Source organism: Mandrillus leucophaeus, unplaced genomic scaffold (assembly GCF_000951045.1).
Source record: "Mandrillus leucophaeus isolate KB7577 unplaced genomic scaffold, Mleu.le_1.0 Scaffold438, whole genome shotgun sequence".
Taxonomy (NCBI): domain Eukaryota; kingdom Metazoa; phylum Chordata; class Mammalia; order Primates; family Cercopithecidae; genus Mandrillus; species Mandrillus leucophaeus.
The window spans coordinates 857,145-882,150 of record NW_012104676.1 but is presented as its reverse complement, the minus strand read 5'-3'; the positions used below and the strand labels follow the sequence as shown (position 1 = coordinate 882,150).

Sequence of the window (25,006 nt, the reverse complement as noted above, 5' to 3'; positions counted from 1 at the left end):
CTGCTGTAATTGGACTTAGAGACCACACACCATTGTTATTCTGGGCTACATTCCATCAGACCATCTGAAGAGGTTGGCTTCTTTAAAAGCATTTTTTATTGTCCTACTGTGCTATTTTTTTCAAGAAGAAGCAGGAATCCCTCCAAATAGTATAGGAATGATAGATAGCTTCCAATGGTCTTTGGAAAAATGTTGTATTTTATTCATATAAATCTCCATGTTTACTTTTCTATAACACCTTAATTTAAGCATCCAAACATGTTAACCTAATTTGGTATATTTCCATAAATAGTATGGAAAGCTTAAGAAAAATGGTTAATCTATTAATATGGTAAATGAAAATAACCCAGTAACCATGTTAATATTTATTATAAAAATCACTGGCCAAACAATAACGTGAAAACACAAAGCATAATCTGATAAATAATTATTTTACCCTCCCATTTACCTATGAGACACATAAGGACTTCCTTCTCTGGGTTTCAATCATCCTTGCTGGATGAATGTATTTTGTCCATTATCACAGTACACCTTGTATTTTGATTATTTGTATAAGGTTCTCATTTTGAATTAGATAATAAGTAATTTGAGGGCAAAGGCTATAATAATATTTGTATTGTAAATTAAGGTTCAGAGAGGGAGTGTGACTTGCCCAGAGGCACCTGCTTGGGGGACATTGATGTCAGAACTTGCCTCGCTTCCAGTCGACCACTCCTACCATTGGCTCCATCAACTGAATGTGGAGTCATTGTCTTGATTTAATGTTACATTCTCAATCTTTTGACTTCTTGCTTTTCTGTTTAATATTAACTTATAAATATTAAACCAGCACTAAAATATTTTTCTGTAATAAATGTAAAAAATCAATTTCCCACATAAATTGGCATCACAGAAAAATTCAGCCAAAACATATTGGTGTCTCTAATATTGAGTAGCATGGTACTCAATTTTACTTTTTTTCTCTTTTGTAATATTATAAAAATTTTGCTTACTTTTAGCCTATAGCTTGTCCCGTCTCTTATTTAAATATGGAGAATGAACTGGATTTTTGTATTTGTCAAAAATAGTTTTTGTTAGTATAATTTCAAGTTTACCAGTTGTATATTTGCATTAATTATTCTGAGTTATTTTAATCTTTTAGAGTAAGAGCATAAAAGATATGACTAATCTCTTTAGTGAAGTAAAAAGAAGTGTTTAATAACAATAACAAAGTCATAGCAATTGGCAAGGTCAGCGATACAAAGTAAATGAAAATTTGACAATGAATTTCTGAAAACGTATTCCATCTGCTTTAATTCTTAAAGTTTTATTCTTTATTTCTGAGGGCAGGAATAGAGTATAATTAAAAATAAAAATAAAAAAATAAAATAAAGCAAAAGAGAACATTATCTTTTTGTAATCATTTCAGTGATTGTAAATTCAGTCATCATGACCTTTTGAAAAAGTCATTCTAAATATACTACTTTATTTCCATAAATAATTCCCAAATGGGATATCTGCACTGAAGGCAAACACATACATGTATCATAATGAAAACCTTCTGAAGCATTTGAATGCCGTAGTTAAATTAGATGGGCTGACTGAGCTGATGTTTCTGCTTTCAGTGGGGAAAAAAAGAATAAAAGTCATCCTTCAAGGTAAAAGTTACTCAAGGCAGGATGAATGCTTGGTTACTGACACAATTTTCTTACCCTGTTAAATCATAAATGGAGGAGAGGAAGAGAAACACAGAACTGGGGGGAAAAACTCCAGCAATAAATTCTTTGGCAATGTCAAGATTTTGTAATGATCAGAATTAATATGTTGACCACAGAAGTGTAAACTTAAGTGAATATCAATTTCTTCTAAGATAGGAATCAAACTTATTGCCAATATAGAGAAATTTTGATTGAAGGAAGGGAAAACTGAAAAAGGGAGATGAAAGATAGAACCTAAATTGAGCACCTAATATATGCAAGATATTCCATTAGGAACCTTGGCATGTTTTTTAAAAATGTAATCAACTCTTCTAGCATCTGACTGAGGTGGGTATTATTTTGTCTAGCTTACAGATAAAAAATCAGAACCTCAGTAAGTTGAAATAACTTTCCCAAGTTCATACAACAAATGAAGGTAAAAAGAATTTGTCTTCATTCATTAGAGTTGCTATAACAAAATACCATGGACTGGGTGGTTTATAAACAATAGAAAATTTATTTCTCGCAGTTCTAGAGGCTAGAGAATTCTCATTCAAGGCACTTACAGATTTGGTGTTCGGTAAGGCCCACTTGCTTAGGGAAAGGCATCTTTTCACTGTAATTTCACGTGGCAGAAGAGGTGAGATGGTATCTCTGAAGCCTCTTTTGTAAGGGCGCTAGTACCATTCGTGAGGCTCTACCCTCATGACCTAATCACCTCCCCAGGGCTCCAATGCCTTATCCCGTCACCTTGTGAGTTAGGATCTCAACATATAAATTTTGAGGGGACATAAGTATTCAGATAGTAGCAAATTTTAACCTAATATGGACTATCTCTTTATTCACATTGCTGTGATTACCTTTATTATCTCATTTCACTGTGAAATAAACATTTTGAAGGTAACTATCATTATCATCATCTAACAAATGAGATAAAATGAGATTGAATTGGTATTTCCCACTTTGCCATAGGCAAATGCTGTTCTGTGATGAAGTTTTCAACAGTATAAATAAAAAGAAAAATTATATAGAATAAAAAGCCAAATAACTAACATATTAGTGGATTTACCATTAATCTTTTATCTTCTGTCTTATCCTCATCCTCCTCTTTTTCCCATTCCTCTTGTTGTTTCTTCCTCTTCTTTTTTCTATTTCTCCCTCTCTCTGTCTCAGGATGATTTATTTTGTCATTGGATCTTTTGTCTATTTTTCAAATTAAACTTTTTATCTGAAATATTGCTGAAATATAGTAAACTATTTTTTCTTGATTTATTTTCTGCAATGTCAAAATTTGACTTTTTCTATTTCATTGTTATTGGTATCTAATTTTATTTTCCAATAAGATACCAATGTTCATGAACTTGCCCACATTATCACAAATAGTAGGAAATAGAGTTTGGACTCAAGTTCATTTGTGCATGACTCCAAAGCTTATTCTTGCTGCCTTACTGTGACTAGAAACATCACAGGATTAGAGTCTCCTGCACTACGTTGTGATTGTGTGTTCATTTTCACACACAGAGATTATGTAATTAGCAAGGTTTGTCTCAACTATATACTTTTGTTGTTACAATGATTGCTTTTGTGGTTACATGATAATATTGTGTCAGTTGGCAGTTTATTGCCAGATATCACAGAAACAAACAGGTTATTCTAGAGGTGTTGGTGAAGATGTGTATCTGAGAGGCAGTGTTTAATCATTTTAATAGATGTATTTGTGCCTTATCCCACTTTATAATTTACAGACCCAGCTGTGTTTCTCCCTAGCTCTCCTGTATAATTGAATGGGTGAACTGCATATTGAAGCAGTTGAATTTGTGCGTGCTTTCCTGATTAATTTTCATATTTTATTACTTGAATTTCCAGATCTTGGGTACTTTACTCATTAGGTTGAATTTTACTTAATTGAGATAATGAAGGTATGTTGAAGACTTGTACTACTCTTTGTATTGTTTTAAATAATTCTCCGGACTAATATTTGATATTTTTTCTTTTTTTAGACAGAAAATGATTCTTTTGAATAATTAATCCATAATTCACTACAACTTATTACATCTCTATCCATTCTTTCCCAAGTAAAATTATATTCTTAATTATACATGCATAAAGAGAAATGATATCTGAACTTTTGCCTTAGTTCAAGAAAAAGAATTTGAGTTTGAAATGGATATGGAATGAAGACCTTAAGTTTTTAGGCTCTTTTCCAATTTAAATGTTATATTTTTATGAACCTGTATATTACCCCATATGCCAGCTGTACACAGATATGCAGTTATTATTATAGATGGTAATATATCATTGGAAAGTGACATATCAGTCATGCCCCTCAAGAAAAGGGAAAAAGAAGAAAGGAAAAACAAAAAAAAGAAAAACAGAGGGATGGCAGAAGAAAAAGGAGGGAGACAGGAGAAAGGAAGGGAAAAAGGGAGGGGGAAGAAGGGAGAGGAGGAGGAGGGGGAAGAGGGAGAGGTAGTGATAGTGGATATAGAAATGATAAAGACAGACATAGACAGTTACAAGAATGGCCAAACAGATAGGTAGGCTTTATGTGTTATTTTGAAACCAACCTCCAGGGCCAAGCACGGTGGCTCATAACTGTAATTCCAGCACTCTGGGAGGCCTAGGTAGGCAGATCACTTGAGTACAGGAGTTTAAGACCAGCCTGGAAAACATGTTGAAGCATTGCCTCTATAATACAAAAAAAAAAAAAAAAAAAAAAGTTTATCTGCATGTGGTGGCATTTGCCAGTACTCCCAGATACCTGAAGGGCTGAGGTGGGAGGATCACTGGAGCCGGGGAGGTTGAGGCTAGAGTGAGCTATCATCACACCAGTGCGTTCCAGCCTGTGTGACAGAGCAAGACCTTGAAGAAAAAAAAAAAAAAAGAAAGGAAGAAAGAAAGAAAGAAAGAAAAGAAAAGAAAAGAAAAGAAAAGAAAAGAAAAGAAAAGAAAAGGAAAACCAACAAAAAAGTCAAAGCACACCAATAAAGTTGTGTGCCTTTCCCTCTCCAACTTTATCATTGTGCTATGACATTTGACAATACTGAGTTTAATGTATTTTATTTTTGTCTTATATACATTTCTTGCTTTGTATTAGTGTAATATTTTCTATATAATTTCATATTATATGATACCAGATTAAGCATTTTTATATTAATAAACATTCTAAAAACATTGTCTTCATGACCACAAAATATTTTATCATTATTTAATCAGCATATTTTTATTTGACCAATATCTTGTTTTATTTCTGTTATACAAATCCCCATAATGAATACTTCTTTGTGCTCAGTTTATTTTCTTTTTTTGTTTGTTCATTTAGTTTTGTTTTAAATTTTGTATTTTTTTTTTTTTCAGAGAGAAAAGACCCCAAATTAAAATAAAATTGGCCTTCTGTTTGCCTGGGTTTTACATCTGTGGATTTAACCAACCATGAATCAGAAATATTTGGAAAAACATACAACAGAAAACAAAACAAATAAAATATAGTATACCAACTATTTACATCACATTCCTCTTATATTAGATGTTATAATTAATCGAGAGATGATTTAAGGTATATAGGAGGGCATGTGTAGATTTTATATAAATATAACATCTTTTTATTTAAGGGACTTGAGCATCCATGGATGTTGGTATCTGTCTGGGATGATGAAAGAAATCCCCAGATATATTGAGGGATGACTGTACACTGAATTGTGAAAATATTTAAAGCCATTTATCAGTATTTTCCAAAATATCTATGTGAATATATTTTCACACCAACATAGTAAAAGAGAGAAAGGGAAAGAGAAGAGAGAGGAGTCTCCTTCAGCATGTTATAGCCAACAGTAATGTATAGTTATTGTTTATTTATATGTTTTATAAGAAAAATAGTTTATCATTTTAATTATTATTTATATTTGTGTACAATTTGATCATATTTTATTCAGTGTCATGTGGATGGCATTGCATTAATGCAAATGCATCTGAGTAAGTTAATGTAGAACAGCATTTCTTCCAAAACTGAATGGACCATATTAATCGTTATATAAACAATCACCACTTGTTCAATATATAATTTCAGAGAGTGTTCCATGATAATAAAAATACATATGATTTATTGAACATGTAATGTGTATGTGGGGCTTTATTCCAGGTTCTTTGTCTTTATTTAACCCTCACAAAAGTTCCATGAATACAATTCCCTTTCCTTATTAAATAAATGATAAACATGAAGGACAGTCAGACAAAGAACAGGTGAAGAAACCAGATTCAATATTAAACTTTCTTAATGCAGATCCTGTACCTCTCACTGCCTAGGGACTCAATTTATCTTCAAATATCTTGTAAGATGAACATTATTACTTCAACTTTATATATCTTAAACATGAAGAAAATGTAGCCTGAATATACTCCCATGTCTCCCTGTTTACAAAGCACATGTTCTTTCCACTAGGTTATACGTTTTCAATTCACATACCATATAGTTTATTTTATTGTTTCTTATCATGCCACCTGTATTGATTTCCTTGATGAAAAAGAAACATATACAATTATTATTTCCTGATAATATCTATATTGGCTTTCATATGTAAAACACCATTAATATTATGCACCCTACAGAATTGCGTTGACATTTAAATAGATGGTGTATATTAAATTATGTATCTACTGCTTTATAATTACTTGTTAAATACAGATTTCCTGTGTGATTAATTTTATTATCTCTTTATGTGTTAATGATGACTCTTAAAAAACATGAGCAGCATGTAAACTTCGTTATTCAAATTTTCAGCAACTTCTCATGTAGACTTAAAAAATAAAGCATCATTGTCAAGCATTAGAAAATAACTTGTGAAACTTGAACACTAAATTGGCATACCTACTCTATTTCATAAAATCTCATGGAATTTCAAATTTGGTGTAGGTCTCAGAGGTGACTGAACCCATCCATTTCATGAAAATAGCCTGAACCCATCCATTTCATGAAAATAGCCTAAGATTGTGGCTGTTTTGGTTTAATATCAACATTTCCAGTTCATTTTATTTTGGACTGTCTCTCAATTTAAGACATGTTGTTCTTTCCATTGTCCCAGTCTGACCTCTCTCTGGTCCTAGGCACATCATTCAAGGAATAGATATGCCTAGCCCTTCTCCCTGTATGATAGCCCTTGAAACATTTGATAGTACATCTTAATTCTCCATTTGTTGAAATTTATGACCTCACAAATTTCTAATGTTCATCTGAAAGATAAAAATCTCAAAATCTCTAGATATTGAGATTTAATATATTAGCATTTAAAACCATAATCATAACCAACTACTCAGACCAATCTTTAAATCAGTGCTTTGTTTGGAGATAACATTGACAGGCATACTAACAAAGAGAAACATGTTCTGACTTCCTACAAAACATAATTCACTTAGTGAATTTTTTCTTAAATATTTGAGATCAAAATATACGTCTTAAACTATGGGAAAGCTGGTTGAAAGAGCCAAATGTTCTTGTAGTCAGTGATGATTTTGGTCATGCATTGTCTCTGGGTTGTTCTCTACCATGTACCTGGGTCCCACAAAGCACCTGGCACATAGTCATCACCTGGTACATCTTTATTAAGGGCAAAGTGAATGAACCTTGTTAACATTGCCTGCTGCTGTCATAATTGCCTATATATTGATCCTTATGTTCATCATTATCATTGCTGCTACAATACCTAATACAGATCACAGTGGGTTGAGTGGCACTGAGATAGGTGCTTTAAATATATTTCCTCATTTATTCCTTATAAATATGGATGAGCAAACTTGTTCCTCATTTTAAAAATATGAAAATTGAGATTAAGGAAAATTGAGTCATCCAAGGCCACAAAGCTAGTAGATTTAAGAATTTAAATATTGACTAAACATAGATTCCTTCACCCATGGGTTTTAACCTTATTCTTCTTTGTCATGAAATCTCTTATGTGAAACAGCACTATTTGTCTCTTTCCAAGAGTCACAATTCCATTTCAGGTTTTGCCAGGAAGAATTAAAAGAACGAAATTTCAATAATTAATCCAGGAAGAGGAATGAGGCAAAGAATACATCAGTGTGATAAAACTTTTTGTGTTTGTGTATGTATTTGACAGCCATAGTCAAAAGATTATCTATGAGTCAGAGAAGGTGACAAGCAAAGATTCATTATTTTCATGCTCACTCATACACCTTCACTATGATTCATCAAAGTTAATCTGTTGACCACGTTCTATGACACATCTTATTTGTTTAAGAAAACAGTCTCCAGCCTTCTAATTTCATCCATCTTCTCTGTCTGCCTCTTCATTTGTCATGCTTAGCACACAAATAGTAAGAGGAACAACAATGAAAATTTGGCAGAATCTGCTTTTTTATAGTCACCATAAAAACCTTCCAGATTTCCAAATGAGCATTTGTTGGAAGGAGGATTTCTAGGGAAGCTAGTTCAGGATGTTATACAACATTTTGTCTTCTTGGGGGATTTTATTTCTTTTATTTTGTGACTGGAAAATCTCCCAGCTCTTCCTATTAGTTATGCATAACCAAAAGGCTATTTGAAGATGAGTCAAATTTTCATTCACTCTGGCATTGTCCAGTGATGTTCTCAGTGGAAAGGGGAGGCAGGAGAATTGGGAGTATAAAATGATTGCATAGAGCTTTTCAACACAAGATTTATCATCTTTGGGGATTTATAACTTGAACTGCTTATTAAATGATACTTGGGAGTTTAGAAAATAATGTTTTATGATCATTTGGGGGCAAAAAGAAGCCTGAGCAAAGATTTAAAGTTATTCACTTGCTCATCAAGTTTGAAGAATAAGTAAAAACCTGTGACAATGACATTTGCTAAGGGACTCTAAGTGTAGCCACATTATGAGTGATCTTGAGTACTATTTAACTAAATTCATGCTTTATTCTATAGGCAATGGTAAGTCACATATTTGTGTGTGGGAGATATTTTTTCTTGTTTGTTTCGATTGATTTTTATGCAGTGAGTTAGAATGATAAAATCCATTTTAGGAAGACATTTCTGGAGGCTTATCTGTTTGGGTTGGAAAAAGATGAGGTTAGAGAGAGTTTAAAGTCTAATTCAACAATCCAGCAATGAAATAAAGGGGTAAATGCCATTATCTTTGAAAGAGAAAGGGAGACTATGATGTGCTGAATTGTTTTCATGAAAAATTGTTTACAGCTTACCCACAAAAGGTTGTCTGTTTCTATCATCTGCAAGTTTCGTTTTCAAAGCTGAGATACCATAATCCTCAAAATCCTCTGAGTTGAGATATTGAACCTACATATGGCAATTAAAAGTACAAAAGGTATTGTCCTTGTTGTTGTTTCTGGTGAGTACATGTAAAGGGAAAACTCTGAACGTCTATTATCTTTTGGGTTGAGATTCATTATCATTAAGTAATAAAATTATGTTTTTGGTATGGGAAGTTAATTATATTCTGATTACATGTAGTTTTAGGCACGGAGAGACTGAGTCATTTTAAAAAGGAACTTGAGAGAAATGTCTGTTCATATCCTTTGCCCACTTTTTGATGAGGTTATTTTTTTCTTGTAAATTTGTTAAGTTAGTTTTAGATTCTGGATATTAGCCCTTTGTCAGATGAATAGATTGCAAAAATTTTCTCCCATTCTGTCGGTTACCTGTTCACTCTGATGGTAGTTTCTTTTGCTGTGCAGAAGCTCTTTAGTTTAATTAGGTCTCATTTGTCAATTTTGGCTTTTGTTGTCATTGTTTTTGGTGTTTTAGTCATGAAGTCTTTGGCCATGCCTAAGTCCCGAATGGTATGACCTTGGTTTTCTTCTAGGGTTTTTATGGTTTTAGGTCTTATGTTTAAGTTTTTAATCCAATAAGACATTTATGTGACCAACAAACATATGAAAAAAAGCTCATCACCATTGGTCATTAGAGAAATGCAAATGAAAACCACAATGAGATGCCATCTCACACCAGTTAGAATGGCAATCATGAGAAAGTCAGGAAACAACAAATGCTGGAGAGGATATGGAGAAATAGGAACAATTTTACACTGTTGGTGGGACTGTAAATTAGTTCAACTATTGTGAAAGACAGTGTGGAGATTCCTTAAGGATCTAGAACCAGAAATAAAATTTGACCAAGCAATCTCATTACTGGGTATATCCCCAAAGGATTATAAATCATTCTACTGTAAAGACACATGCACAAGTATGTTTATTTCAGCACTCTTCACAATAGCAAAGTATTGGAACCAACCCGAGTGCCCATCAATGATAGACTGGATAAAGAAAATGTGACACATATACACCATGGAATACTATGCAGCCATAAAAAGGATGAGTTCATGTCCTTTGCAGGAACATGGATGAAGTTGGAAGCTATCATTCTCAGCAAATTATCACAAGGACAGAAAATCAAAAACCACATGTTCTCACTCATAAGTGGAAGTTGAGCAATGAGAACACATGGACACAGGGAGGGGAACATCACACACTTGGACCTGTTGTGGGGTGGCATCTATGGGAGGGATAGCATTAGGAGAAATAGCTAATGTAGATGACGAATTTATGGGTGCAGCAAACCACTATGGCACGTGTATACCTATCTAACAAACCTGGATAGTCTGTACATGTACCCCAGAAGTTACAGTATGATAAAAAATAAAATAAAAAAATGAACTTTTATGCATTTTTCTTTCAGTTTTATAATTTAATTTAGTAATAGAGTCATGAAATAATCTTTGGAGCTCTAACTCCAAATATTTGAGTATTAAAACCTAACTTCTAACAAAAGTAGCCAAGTTTCAACTTCTTGTCAGCCATGTGGGAGAAGAAAAATGATGCCGCCTTGACAAGATCTGGAAGTCAGAGAGGGATACTTATAAAAATCATATAGATTACAAATCTTTCACTGGAGGAAGAGAGTCGTACTGATGACATGTTTGGACAAGTATTGTATGTAATGATCACTGTAGAGTGCTGTTCATAAATCTCTTTAGATTCCAACATAGAGGAAGCATTGACTTCTTAGAAACATAGGCATGTTACTGCAGGATATTTACAATGTAATTGTCACTTAATGTCTGCCAGATTCAGTATAAACATTGCTGCTTGAGCTACCTCAGAGTTCCTGAACTTTACCTACTCTAATCTCAGTATTTCCCATTTCAGCTTACCTCAAAATTGCTACCTTTGATGCATCTCCCTCACTTACAGAATGTTTACTTCTGCTTTTTTGTCCTCATGACTTTACCTCAAAAAACTTTATTCATCACTCAAGCCTCAGTTCCTCCTTCATGAAGAAATCAATGATTGCCCTAATTAGCCATGAGTGATATTGTCTTCTTTTCTGGATAATACATCTCAGTGATTCACAGGCCCAAATGTGTACCAACCATTTACTTAGGGATCTTGGTAGAATATTGCAAAAGTATATTATGAGAAACATTTTTTGGTTTTGTCACAAACTGTCTTGTTACCTGAGACTGCAACCTGTGAGGTGCTGTCAAAATCCAAAATATTGTATAGTTAAATAATAAAATGGGAGAAAGAAAATATGAATCTTTGCAAGATCCCAAATTTGCAGCAAGAGACTTTGCCTCAATTGTAACAGCAATAGCTTTATGACTTTGAGGATGTTATGTAGCTCTGTTGATCTTGTTGTCCTCATGTGTAAAAAAGACAAAAATATCTGAGTATTGTTATGAGGATTAAATCACATGAAATATATATCAAATCAATTACAGCATCTGGTACATAACAGATACCTGATAAGTTATACTGTACTAATTCATAAATTAACATTTATTTATTTTCAATTTTCATACTCCAGCTACACATGCAACACCTGGAACTAATAACAACTTTGATCACTTGAGCATGTTATCCCAGTGGGTAATACACAATATATGTATTTTATGTATATATTAGTTTATACACCCACACACACAGTATGTCAGGCAATTATAAATTATAAATCACCTGGCAGTATGTGTGTGTGGGTGTATAAACTAATATATACATAAAATAGCAGAAAATATATATTCTGAAAAAAATTAATAAAGGAAAATAAAAAGTGATGGTATACATGTCTATATGTCAATATCTAAAATCTAAAATAATATCTAATATCTAATATCTAAAATCTAAAATTTCCTACGTATGCAAACATCCAAATGGGAATCTACTCATTTAAGGATTCAGCTGAATAGAACTAAAGTGATTAGATAATAAAACATTAAGAGAAGAGCATTAAGAAACACAGAATTTTAAGAAATGAAAGAGCCAGCAGTATATGTAGCAAAAAGAGGCTAAGGAGAAAGACAAATGAGGAAAAGATTAACTTATCCTTTCACCTAAATTTATCTATATATTATGTTCACAAAATTATTTAAATATTACCTCTCTCCCAGAAGTGTATTTGTTTACAAATTATCCAGTGTCCACCTTCAAAAAATGTGGAGCCAGTAAATAGACTGCAGTTTAATAATCAAAGCAAAGGCAAAGCAAAAATAAGATATTTATTATCTTTCTAGGTTCAACTGACAAACCAAGTCCATCTAGATAATCTCCATTTCTATTAAAATGCCAACCAACTACCTGATCACAGGAGTTATATATACCATCATATTCATAGGGTCTGCCTGTGAGAACCTTTGAAGAGGAGGGTGTTATATAATGTTTGCACACCAGCGGATGAGAAACATGGGGACTATCTTAGAATCCTGCCTGTCAAAATATCCCAGTTAAGTCCATAACTAGCATTTGAAATTTTTAGAATATGTGTTGTAAAATAATTGTTTTTCCATAGATTAAACAATTTAAAGATCATATGTTTCAGATATGTAATTTCATATATAAGTTTGATAATAATGGCATTGTGAGTGACTATGAATGGTGTGTGTGTATATGTGGGTGTGTGTGTGTTACTGAAGACTAAAGTTATAAATTGCCTGACAAAATAAAAAAGAATAAACTTTCCTACTGCCCTTCAAACTTTTCTATTTCCCTTCAAACTTTCCTATTGCCTTTCAGTTCACATCATGGAAAGTTTCCCTTCTTTTGAATCACCTTTAGCTGTGACCTTGAAGTTTTTTCTTGTGGCAGGGTCCAAAAATTCCACTGATGAAACACAGAGCCCTATTCATGTAAACTGACACTGAACCATTCAGGTAAAACAGATGTGTATATCTTACATTTTCAGCACAATTAACAATGGCCATGTCATGCAATTTTATAAGTTATGAACCTACTGAGGTATGATCAATGTGTTTTATGAAACATACCTCTTTTGTATCCTGATATCACTTGACATATCTATAGTAAATATGTAAACAGCAATTAAGTTGAAACAGAATTATCATCCTTAATTTACTTCACATATATTTATGTGTCTATTTTACATGTTAAATCACACATGATGGAAAAGCATATAAACTTAAAAGCAATGGAAAGAAAAAAATGTAACTGGTTTTAGGCACCTGAAATAATTAAACAAATGATTCTTATGCATCTAAAATATGTCACGCAAATACACTAACATATTGAATTTATGTTTAAAATGTATAGAAATTGTCTGTGATGTATATTAATATCCCTATTTTCAGTTGATGAAATTAAAGTCCAAGGAGGTTGCAGAACTTCCCCTGATAGATAATTAGTAGGTGAAAGAACTGGAGCTTGAACATAGATATGCCTGACCTCAAAGCCTGTGCTCTCATCTGACAGAGGTTACCTGCAGGCATCTTCCAACATTACACTTAAATCTCTCTGATACTCTCTTTTATATGTTCTTGTTTATGTATGTATTTATGCTTTCTCCACTAGAATATAACCTCCACTGACATCAAAGTCCTTGACTGTTTTTATTGTTCTATTTTCTGTCAGTGCCTGACTCATAATAGAAACTCAGTAAGTGTTTGTGGAATGAATGATTAAAGTATAGAACCATTTTAGAAGCTCAATTTGACTGTCAGTGTTGAGGCAATTTAAGGATAACAAAGATAATTTATTAGATTGTCTAGGTTTCATTTGTGTGGCCATAAAGGGAAAAACAAAATTATATTTGCATAAGCAAAAGTTATTGCAATAGTTGTCTAAAAAATTATATTTACTCTTTAGATAACATTGGCTACTCTCTTTAGATCTTAGCTATAGTTGCAGTAAATGCCTGTTTTCTCTCAGTGACCCCACCTCTTACTGTGTAATGTAGTGTAGCTTTTTTGAATGAAGAGGTTTTCTTTTAAGAATTAAATTCTGTTGTTTCCAAGGGAACTTCCCTAGAAGTAAGTCCATTGGTTTAATTCTATATTCAGTGATTCACATTATAACTCTAAACCCATGTTTTATTGGATAAATCTTTAAATATATAAACACAATTTGGTATCATCTTGAAACCTATATTTTCTCAAACATTTTTTCTTTCCAAAGCAAAACATTAGTATCAAAAATTTGTTGCAGAATCAGGAGGATCAGAGAGACCTTGGGATACAGCAGGATCTTTATTGAGTGCACTCAGACCCAGTAGATTTAACATACAAACACTACGCCCAGAACAAAGACAGCACTTGACTTTTATACACACTTTAAAAAGAGGGTGGGCTAACTTGAAGCAAGCTTACAGTTACAGTTGAGCAAAAACAAGGATACAGACGCAGAACAATTAATTAAATTGTGACAAGTTCATAACTTAGGATTACACATGACCATTGCCAAGCAAACCAGATGTCTGTTATCTTGGTTTTGCTTTAAAGAGCCTTGCACTGGTTTATCTTATAACCTTCACTATGGTGCCTAGACAGCTGTAGTTCAGGCCTGCTCAGGCTTCATGTGACATTCTCTGTACTTTTTACATAAAACAAAATACTTGAAGTTACTAGTTACAGAGAACAAGAATCTATAAACTCATATTATAAAACAAAGGAAAATTTGTTTTTCTTCTCGCTATGTTGACAGAATGCTGGGAGAGTCTCCAGAGCACATTCCTTTGTGTCCTGGCTTCTTAGATAGTATTATCAAGACGTTCCTTCGTTCCCTGGGTCTGGGCTGTGCCTGTTGCTGTGTCTCAAACAAGTTAGCCTAATACAGGAAAGCTTATTTCTCTTTTTAATTTTGTTTTGTTTTTTTCTTTCTTTAATTTCCCACCTAATTTTTTTTTGTTATATTTTACCTTCATTGTTAAAGAGAAGCATTAGTAAGAAATGTTTTGCAGTACCTCTACTCAGCACTTTCTTTATTTCCTTTCCTTCTCTTCTCTCTACCTTTCCTCTTATTTTTCTATATTTGGTAATTGCATCGCTGTTGATTCTGTGACATAAAATAATGTCAGTATCAACTGATCATAAGTATTGTTTTGTAATCATTAACGATAGTGATAACAATAATCAAATGAGGAGAAAGAAAAAAAAGGAGTGATTACTATTTGTTAATCTATGCTGAATACTTGTTTATGTTTTCTTATTTTACCCTTAAATCAACTCCATAAAGAAATAGATCCATTTTACAGCCAAAGAACCTGAAGCCCAGAGAAAAATAACTTGGTCATCAATGGATAAGGATCAGAGCTAAAACATAAACCAAAGTCTACTTCACTCCAAAGCACTTTTAACCAATAGTCAAAACTACTTTTATACTACAGTGTTGGTAATGGGCCAAATTTGTCCTGCCTTCCTTCACAACAGTTCTCTGGAATTTTTGATATTCCAGGTCCTATTTGCAACAGAGTGAGGGAACTCTATGAGAAACCCACCCTTTGTGTCTCACCAAATTGAGCTCTATTTCAGCAAAGGTTTAAGTGTAGTAAAAGGCTTTATTAAAGCACAAAACCTATGCAGTATAGTACTGTGGCCTTATCTCTGGTGTGTCTCTGAGACTCACTAACAATTTTATGAACCATCTTATGAAATTTCCACAATGCCTGTGAAGCACAGAAAGAGTAAATTTAAAGATACTATTCATTATGAGATAAAAGTATCAAAAAAGCTACAGCTGTCTTCTAGCCACAAAATATTTTCTTTAATGTTGAAATGTAGTAGGTTTTCATTGTTCAGATGATCAAAGACTTATCTCAAATAGTTGGTTGTGCTAACATTAATGAAATATATTCCATACCAAATCCCATAGTGTCTTCCTCATGACAATGACCTCAGTGAAGCTTTATACATAAAGAGTTTTAAGTCAAAGATATTCAAGAAATATGTACATTATATCTCCTTCTTAGAGATTTATAACATATTGTGCATTATGAAGTGAATATCAAATTTCATAGGTACATTTGAATTGCTAGCATGCCGATTAAAAATGCAAACCCCATATTTGTAGGACAGAATTATCACCCTGGAGTGGTTTTTTAGCAGTCACCTCCTGTGATTATGTGATCAGATCATTCAAGATCAAAACTTTAAGATATTGTATGTTGAGGTTTCTGAGAAGAACCACAATAAATACAACTGTTTAATGTTGAAATCAATTTTTCCCTAAACTTAAATGACATGAACTCCACTCTTACCAAGTGCATTTTGGGAAATCCTACACTATTCAAATGACTTTCTCTATGAACTACATTTTTTGAGCTTGATTTTTTACAATTAGTTAATTTTCCAAAGGGTAAATGCAAGAATAATAAAAACAACAGCCAGTTGGTTTATTACAGCAAAACAGAGTAATTATAATATTTCCAGAGAAATGTGAGGTTCCAATTATAAATTATACCACAAGAAAAAATAAAAATATTTTTCCTTAGGCAGGGTAGAAGACTCCTCTATGTATATAAAGGAATACATAATATTTAGAATACTTAAAAAGTATTTAGAATTAGGTAGTCAAAAGGTATTTAGAATAAGCTAGTTAAGAATTCAGCTATTTTTAGTCTTATAGTGACAATCTCACTTTTTCTGTATACTGTAGGCTTATTTAGAAGAACCAATTGTGTATAAAATGTGCCTAAATGTGGCCAAAGAAAGCAGGCATTTGTGAAAATTGCTGCAGCACACCAACATGGCACATGTATACATATGTAACAAACCTGCATGTTGTGCACATGTACCGTAGAACATAAAGTATAATAAAAAAAAAAAAAGAAAATTCTAAAGTATTGAACTATTACATGGCCAATATTTTAAAATTATTTATTATTTATTTAGAGATTACATATCGACCACTTTTTGGTAGGCATCTAGCTGTGATCTAGTGGCGATAAATGTTGTCTCTGTCTTAAAGTTATTCACAATATATTGGGGAGGCAGGCATGATTACATATATAAAAACAACGGTAAGTGCTAAAGTTGTTATAAGCATTACTTTTACAGCCCAGAAGGGTGACTGAGTCTGTCTAGCAGTAGAAAAGATGAAATATGGCAGAAATGAGTAGTTGGTTTTCAGGGGCCTGCAGTGAAGGAAGTGGGGTAGCACACACATGGGCAAAGAAATGTACAGATACATGGTTTGTGTTCAATTAAGAGCAATATAATATGAGAATAGAGGGAGCATGTAAAATAACCTTTAAAATCTGAATTAGAGTAGGTTTAATCTTCTGTAGGCCTTTTTATCTTCTACTCAGAATTTTCAGAGTTTAAAGTCAATTTAGCTCTCTATCCCCTGGTTCATTGCTTGGAAAGAAACTTATTTTTTTGATATCAGTGGGCCAGTGGTCTTGAATTTTATATATAATTATATATATATATATATTCTTTTTTGATACAGGATCTCATTCTGTAGCCCAGGTTGGAGTGCAGTGGCATGATCACAGCTCATTGCAGCCTCAACCTCCCAGGCAGAGGTGATCTTCCCCCTTCAGCCTCCCAGGTAGTTGGGACCACAGGCATGTGCCACCACCACACCCAGCTGCTTTTGTTTTTGTTTTTCGAAAGAGGATGTTTCACCATGTTGCCCAGGCTGGTCTCAAACTCCCGGGCTTAAGCAATCCACCCACCTCAGCCTTGCAAAGTGCTGCGATTACAAGTGTGAACCATTTCACCTGGCCTAGTGTTCACAAATTATTAAACTGTTAGGCTCTGTCTTGCACATGGAAAAGATTATGAGAAATCTAACACACACACACACACACACACACACACACATGCAGATTCTTACACCACGTATGCTGCTGTTAATTTAAAAGTATGTATATAATAAAGAAGAAGAAAGACAGGAAGAGAGGAAGGAGGAAAATTATCAGTAAGTGAAAAAAAGAGAGGAAGGAAGGGAGGGAGGGAGGGAGGATTGAATATTTTAACCCTGGTTAAAATGGAAGTGAAGCCCAAGTGGATCTTTTTTTTTTTTTTTTTTTTTTTTTTCATTGCTAACACTTCATCTTCCTTTAAACTGTTGAAGCTAATAAGTAAGATCAGATATTCTGGTCAGTAAAATTCCTGGGATCTTAGTTCCAGAAATATTATCTTTCAAAAAAGATGATGAAGATTTTATGCAAGACAGATTGGTGGTCATATTAGTTACATTGCTTCCTAGCTTGCAATATTGATGTTCCTGCAGGCACTCAAATAATTGACATGTATGAATCACAGAGTCTGGATTCATTGCAGATATAGTAGTTTTATAATCTTTTACTTCTTTTTAAATGTTTTCCAGGGAAATAATTTTCCATTGGAATCGTACTTCTTTGTAGTAGCTGACTGCCATAAGCACCATTGTGATCCCCACACCAGCCAGGAATGTTTGATCTCTCCTTGAAATCCCACTGCTGTGGTGAAGATTTTTGTCCGTAGCTTTTGATTTTTCAGTATGGATCAAAGTGATAGAATCTTCTCAACAGAAAGAATTCAAGAGAGTGTTTTTACCCCCCCGCTTTCTTTATTTAACTTCACTGATGTATTTTCAATTACTATTTTTGTAGGAAGGCAGAACCTGTTCAATGACGCACAAAGAAAGTCCTCCAAGTAATGCCGCTGCAGAAACTGAGCCTATCCCACAGGTATGTGTTTGTTTTATTTTGATTATGTCAAAAAGCACTTCTCGAATCCATTGTATTTAACACTCTTCTCTCTTGCTCTAGCTGGGGCAGGATGTTGTACTTGCTAATACTATATAGCTAATACTATATACTATATAGTGTCTTCACCTGGTGCCCCTGGGCTTTTCCAAGGCTGCTCTGCTTTCTACTAAGCTTTTGGCTTGACTATGTGAGGCCTTCAGAAGGTCAAGGGAGAAGGGAGTTCTCCCTCACTTGCACCCTCCCTCTCACAGACCAGGAAATAAAACAAAAATAAACAAGGATGATCAAACAGGCATATATTTCTTTTTGGACAAAGCAGATTAAAAGAGGATTTGAGGAAGCAGACGAGGTGAAAAGAAGTACATGTTGCTTACAAAAGCAAACAAAATAAACACAAGTCGAGAGCTTAATTCTGAATTTTTATTTGTAATTTATTATACTTGACCAAAAATATTGTATCATTGACATTCTTAATATTTATTTCACTTAATACTAAAATGTTGAGTTAGATTTAACTTATTCTCAAACTTTGAATTAGATTAAAACAGAATTGAATGGTTTGGGCAAAGTTTTCTCAAAATAGTTTTTGAAACATTTTGCTCTTTTTAGACAAAATATTGTTTTGTAGTTTTATGAAATATAATTAACATCTTTACATTTGTTTCATTTCTGTCCAGTGTTCATTTTCTCTAAGATATTTGTTGAGATCTATGAATTTTCATTCTTATTCTGTTAGATTTTTCAATTTTTACCTTAACATGTATTTATTTTGATTCTTTTAATTGTCTTTTCTGTATTGTTTAACAGAAATTGCAAATGCCTCCTTGTTCTGAATGTGAGGTGAAAAAAGCCCCAGAAAAACCATTGACCAGCTTTGAAGGGATGGCAGCTAGAGAAGAAAAAATACTGTAAATACTAAGAAACTGTGTTAAAAACGTCCATTTGCTATTGTCTTCATACTCTTTTTAGACCACAAGCTTGATGGAAATACTAAGTTTCTAAAGCATGCAACTTTTTCACAATTTTATGTAACTTTATAAAGTAGTCTACAAATTTTCAAAGATTCCAGACCAATTATGATCCTTAAGCAATAACCTAATTGAAATGAATATCCACAGTCATAAAAATTTTGTTGTCATCGGTAAATTGCCCCATATAAATTGGTCTGGTTTAACTCAAATGCTATCTAACATGTAATTCTCCTGGTTCGTTTGGATATCTAGCACTTCTATGATGTAGTTGTCAAAATCAACTGGAGGATAATAAAATATTGTGGGTTCTCAGCATTCTTAGAATCCAAATTACAATCATATCTATAAGGGTTTAGTCCACATGAGCCAACTGAAGTCACTTTCCTCAAGGTTGGAATTTGTGCCAACCTAAATACGTTGTTTCTTTGATGGTGTTTATTGCTATTGGTATTATTTTGAGCTACTAACAATCATTTTGTCTAAACAATGCTAAGACAATTCTGGGTCAAGAATTTTGTCAGCTAACATAATTCATTAAGTATTTTTGGCATCATATAGACAAAATATTTGGATGAATGACTAAATTTCTGACACGATTAAATATTTTGGCATTCTATAGACACATCTCTTATGTATGTCTACTGCAATTACTCCAAGTTAATAACCAAGTTGTCTGAAATACTTGGCAGGATTTTTGGTATGAAGTTGGGTAGTGGAGTAGGGAATGAAGAGTGAGTTCTAAAATACAAATATGAAAGCAGGTAATACCTATTACAAAGCAGGGGTTTGATGAAAGTACAATAGCCATGTTGATTCAATAAACCCAGTTGCATATTTTTTGAAAACAAATGTGTTATTGAAATAAATCAATGGCAGTGTTAATCCTTAAGAGTTCTGATTTTCTATAGGAATATCACCAATCAAATAAATGCACTCATGAATAATTGGAAAGTAGCTCACAAGCAAGTGGAATTGACCCTTGAATAATAATCTGGTTAATAGGTTTCATAGGACATTCAAAGTTGCAGACTCAGTTAATGACTACAGTTAAGTTGTCTGAACTGAAAAATCATTTCTTTTGTTTAGAACCTTTTTGCAACTAGAATGCATATTAAACCATTGGTTTTACAGGATGGATCTGTCAAACCACAATATATACATTTGGATCAGTGTATCCTAGAAGAAAATTAATAAAAATATATTAAAGGAAATGTGTAATCAATAGATGAACTTAGATTCTGAGATTTAATGACATACCTCTGATCAAAATGGCATATTGAAATAAATTTAAAGTTTCGGAGAATTGGAAAATATCATTAGCTGTAAAAGTAACATTATCATGTACTTATGTAGCAATTCTATTTTCAGAATGGTTCAGTGTCATTTATTAGCACAGACAGATGCCAACCACAGTGGTTCAACTTAATGATTTTTTGATGATTCCGTGAAAACTTCATAATTTCTACATACTTTGAATTTTGAATTTTTTTTGTTTGTTTTTTTGGAGGGCTAGTGATACATGGTCCACGAGATATTCAACATTTTATTATAAAATAGGGTTTGTGTTAGACAATTTGCCCAACTGTAGGATGAGGTATATGTTCTGAGCACATTTAAGCAGGTTTAAGTTAGGGTGGGCTGTGATTTTCCATAGGTTAGGTATCTTAAATGCATTTTAGACTTACAATGTTTTCAACTTTGGATTTGTTTATCTGTATGTAACCCTATTGTAAATCAAGGGGCATTTACATTTTTCATAAAACCAGCTACCCAAGAAAAAAAGATAATTAGCTTTATGGATGATCTATAGAGCTTTCAGATGAAGTCACCAGGATAAAATAAAAGATCAAGGTCTGAAGTTTCTGCTGACTCCTTCATATTTCTAAAAATAATTTAATTATAGAAACTAGAATACTGCTAGTCTCGCAAGTCCTGTTCCTTGTAATTTTCCCACTGTGCTCAGTGGCCCTAACCATCTCCATAGTTTCATGACAGGGAAGCAGATCATTTATTTTTAATTTATATTCAGTCTCCCACCTCCACCCTGGGGCCCAACTTCCCTTGTAGGCCCTGTGGGTCCTATGGAAAGTTACTCACCATGTCATCTAGCACAGCATGTTTTGAAGCATCTTTGGAATGAAAAAAAAGGAGAATCAGGCTGTTATTTTCTGAAATTGTCATGAGAGATAACATGTTGAACGGTAAGAACTCAGGTTGATATTAATCATGTTTTTATCAAGCTTCATTTTAAAGTTGTTTATTTTCTCTATCTTCTAAATTTCTTTTATTAATTCCTGGCTTGATCAAGTGGGCTTTGGATCCATATGATTTTTTTTTTTTTTTTGAAATGAAGTCTCGCTCTTGTTACCCAGGCTGGACCGCAATGGTGCGATCTCGGCTCACTGCAACCTCTGCCTCCCGGGTTCAAGTGATTCTCCTGCCTCAGCCTCCCGAGTAGCTGGGATTACAGGTACCTGCCACCATGCCCGGCTAATTTTTATGTTTTTAGTAGAGACTAAAACGTGGTTTCACCACGTTGGCCAGGCTGGTCTTGGACACCTGACCTCAGGCGATCCACCTGCCTCAACCTCCTCCCAAAGTGCTGGGATTATAGGTGTGAGCCACCGCACCCGGCCAAAGTATTTTTTTCCTTTAAATATATATGGCATTATACATCCAGCAAAGTTTACTATGTTATATTCATTGCATCATTTGTTTTAAAAAACAAAAAGAAACTTGTAGCAGGAGACCTTTAAAAATATTTTTAGGAGTTCCTTTTAATAGCTAAGTTTGAGATTCTTTTTTAGTATATTCTATGACTGTACCTTAATGAATACATTTTATTTATCTCAGTTTCTAATTGCTTTAAAATATAATCAGATAAGTTGAAAATGTTTCTCTTACATTTGTGAATTTGTGTATGAGAAAGGGGCCATTTCTTACATCTTTTAATTAACAACTAAATAAACAGATATTGTTTTAAAGGAATTAACACTTAAATCCCAACCGTCCTTATATGGAATAAAATATCAACCTAAATGTTTATTATAGAGAGTATAATTCTATTATGTACCTGTAATGATAAGCAGTGAAAGATTACTTACATTTTGAAAAATATGTAATTGATTCTTATTAAGAAAAAGGATATTTTCCAATGGAATAATTTGTTTTAATAGAGATACAGCCAGAACCAACAATTGTATTTCTCTATAGTTATTTTAAAATAGTAATCAATGCTATGTATTTGATGTATTTGTTTCCAAATTAGAAATTTCTTTTGGCTTTGTGTTTTCTTTTATGTGCATTAAATATGTAAACTGAACCTGTTCCTAAAATGCATTAAACTTAAATGAGTGCTGTGTCTATCCAATGCCAAAATTCTCAGAAGAAAAGTGAATAATTCAGTCATTCATCTGGATGTGGTTTTCTGTGTAATCTCAAGTATCTGAATATTGAAAAAACTAGGTTGCTAACTTTTTTTCATTCCTTATGCAGATGTTTAGCATCATAGTGCTGTTTCAGATACAGATCTGTTTCATAAAATATCCTCAATTACAAGTCTAAGACAGTTATATGTAAAGAAAATGTACTATTTTAGATGAGCAATGTGGATAACCGAACTAAAACAATATTTGTGAACTTTGCTATAATGAAATCTTTTATTTTTATAGCTCAGGTATTGTAATTAGCACTAATTGCAGCAGAGGCTGAAATAATTATTGACACCATAGCGTACCATAGAATAGGTTGAACTGGCCAGACCTAGAGAGTGAAGAAAACATATACTGTTTACTTAGGAGACATTTTCTTGGTCGTGTGTATAGTCCTAAACTTCCCCAAACTATGTGTTCATTTGGATTGTGTTATATAATATTAACAGTCGAATGATGAAGAATAAAAGATGCTGAAAGATGGCCTATTTTTGTTCAATAAAGATTGTTACAAGAATACAATGTATATTATCTTACATAAACTAATTGAAAAAGCAGATATGAACATTAAAAATGGTACTTGCTTCTGTGTATCAGGATCTAAGAACTTTTCTTAAATAGCATCTTGAAATTTTCTTTAATCTTTCTTTGCCGGTGCCCCCAAAATCTTTTATTTTGCATGTGCTTTCTTTAAAAAATATAGAGTTCCATGGTGACAGGGATTTTGTCTTTTTTTAATTTAAATTTTTATTTTTAATTTATGAATTATTATTGTGATATGAATAGGTACAATGTGATGTATCTCTATATATGAACACACAAGTAGTGGAATGATTATATCAAGTTAATTAACATATCCATCACCTCACAAATTAATCTCAAGTGCTTAGAGCTAGCTGCCTCATAGAAGATGCTCAAACATTTGTTGAATAAATTAATTTAGATGCTGAAACAGCAAGGGAACAAGCAGGGTAGCAGCAAGGGAGCATGTATTGGCATGAGGACAGAGAACCATAAGAACCAAAAATAAGCATTTTGTTTTGTTTGTTGTGTTGTTTTGTTCTTAGACTATCTTTTTTTTTAACTTTTTTTTTTTTTCCTGAAAGATTTAGCAATAGGCCTGTGGCTGGGACTTTCTAAGCAGAGTAGATAAGGCACTCCTGGGTAAATTTTGAAATGTAGGTCAATGCAATCGAAATATTTCACGTGGACTTTATGAGTCTTTAATTGACACCCACTTCTGACACACACTTGGACATGCACAGGTTACTTCTTTTAGCATTCGTTTCCTAACCTATTGGGTCTTAAGCAGTTGGCTTAAAACAGAGATTTTCTTCTACTTTCTGAAGAGACCTAGCCCTAACTCTTTAGTAGAAATAACTCTAGGGCTGCCGAGAGGTAAATGAATATCAAGAGGATAGGACTCTGGATTTTTTTTTTTTTTTTTTTTTTTTTTTTCGCCCAGACTGGAGTGCAGCGGCGCGATCTCGGCTTACCACAAGCTCTGCCTCCCGGGTTCACGCCATTCTCCTGCCTCAGCCCCCCAAGTAGCTGGGACTACAGGCACCTGCCACCATGCCCATTTTTTGTATTTTTAGTAGAGACAGGGTTTCACCTTGTTAGCCAGGATGGTCTCGATCTCCTGACCTGGTGATCTGCACATCTCGGCCTTTCGAAGTGCTGAGATTACAGGCGTGAGCCACCACATCCAGCCCAGGACTATGGATTCTATAATCCCTTCATCTTCAACTAAAATATTTATTATTTTACATAATTTATTTGTTGGGCTTATATAATGTGCATATACTTTTATTGGAGAAAGGGTGTCCAAGTCTAAAGTAATTTGAAAGTCACAGATCAAGAGGATCTCTATGATCCCTCCTTCCTATTTGTTCATTCAGTCAGCCATTCAATCATTCAATAAATATTCTTTGAGATTCTGATATGTGCCTGGCATTCTACTTGTTACTGAGGATCCAAATGTAAGCAAAAGTA

At 33.4% G+C, this 25,006-nt stretch overlaps 1 protein-coding gene across 3 annotated transcripts in view; it reads left to right on the top strand.

The window, feature by feature from the left end:
* The window catches only part of LUZP2 (leucine zipper protein 2), a 646,396-nt gene extending 622,866 nt beyond the window's left edge, over positions 1 to 23,530 (top strand). For all 3 annotated transcript variants that reach the window (XM_011993929.1, XM_011993928.1, XM_011993930.1), the window contains 2 exons: positions 18,511 to 18,588; positions 19,417 to 23,530. In XM_011993929.1, the coding sequence (XP_011849319.1) occupies positions 18,511 to 18,588; positions 19,417 to 19,521 (183 nt within the window). In that variant the 3' untranslated portion in view covers positions 19,522 to 23,530. The remainder of the gene's footprint in view (positions 1 to 18,510; positions 18,589 to 19,416) is intronic.
* The last annotated feature ends 1,476 nt before the right edge of the window (positions 23,531 to 25,006 follow it).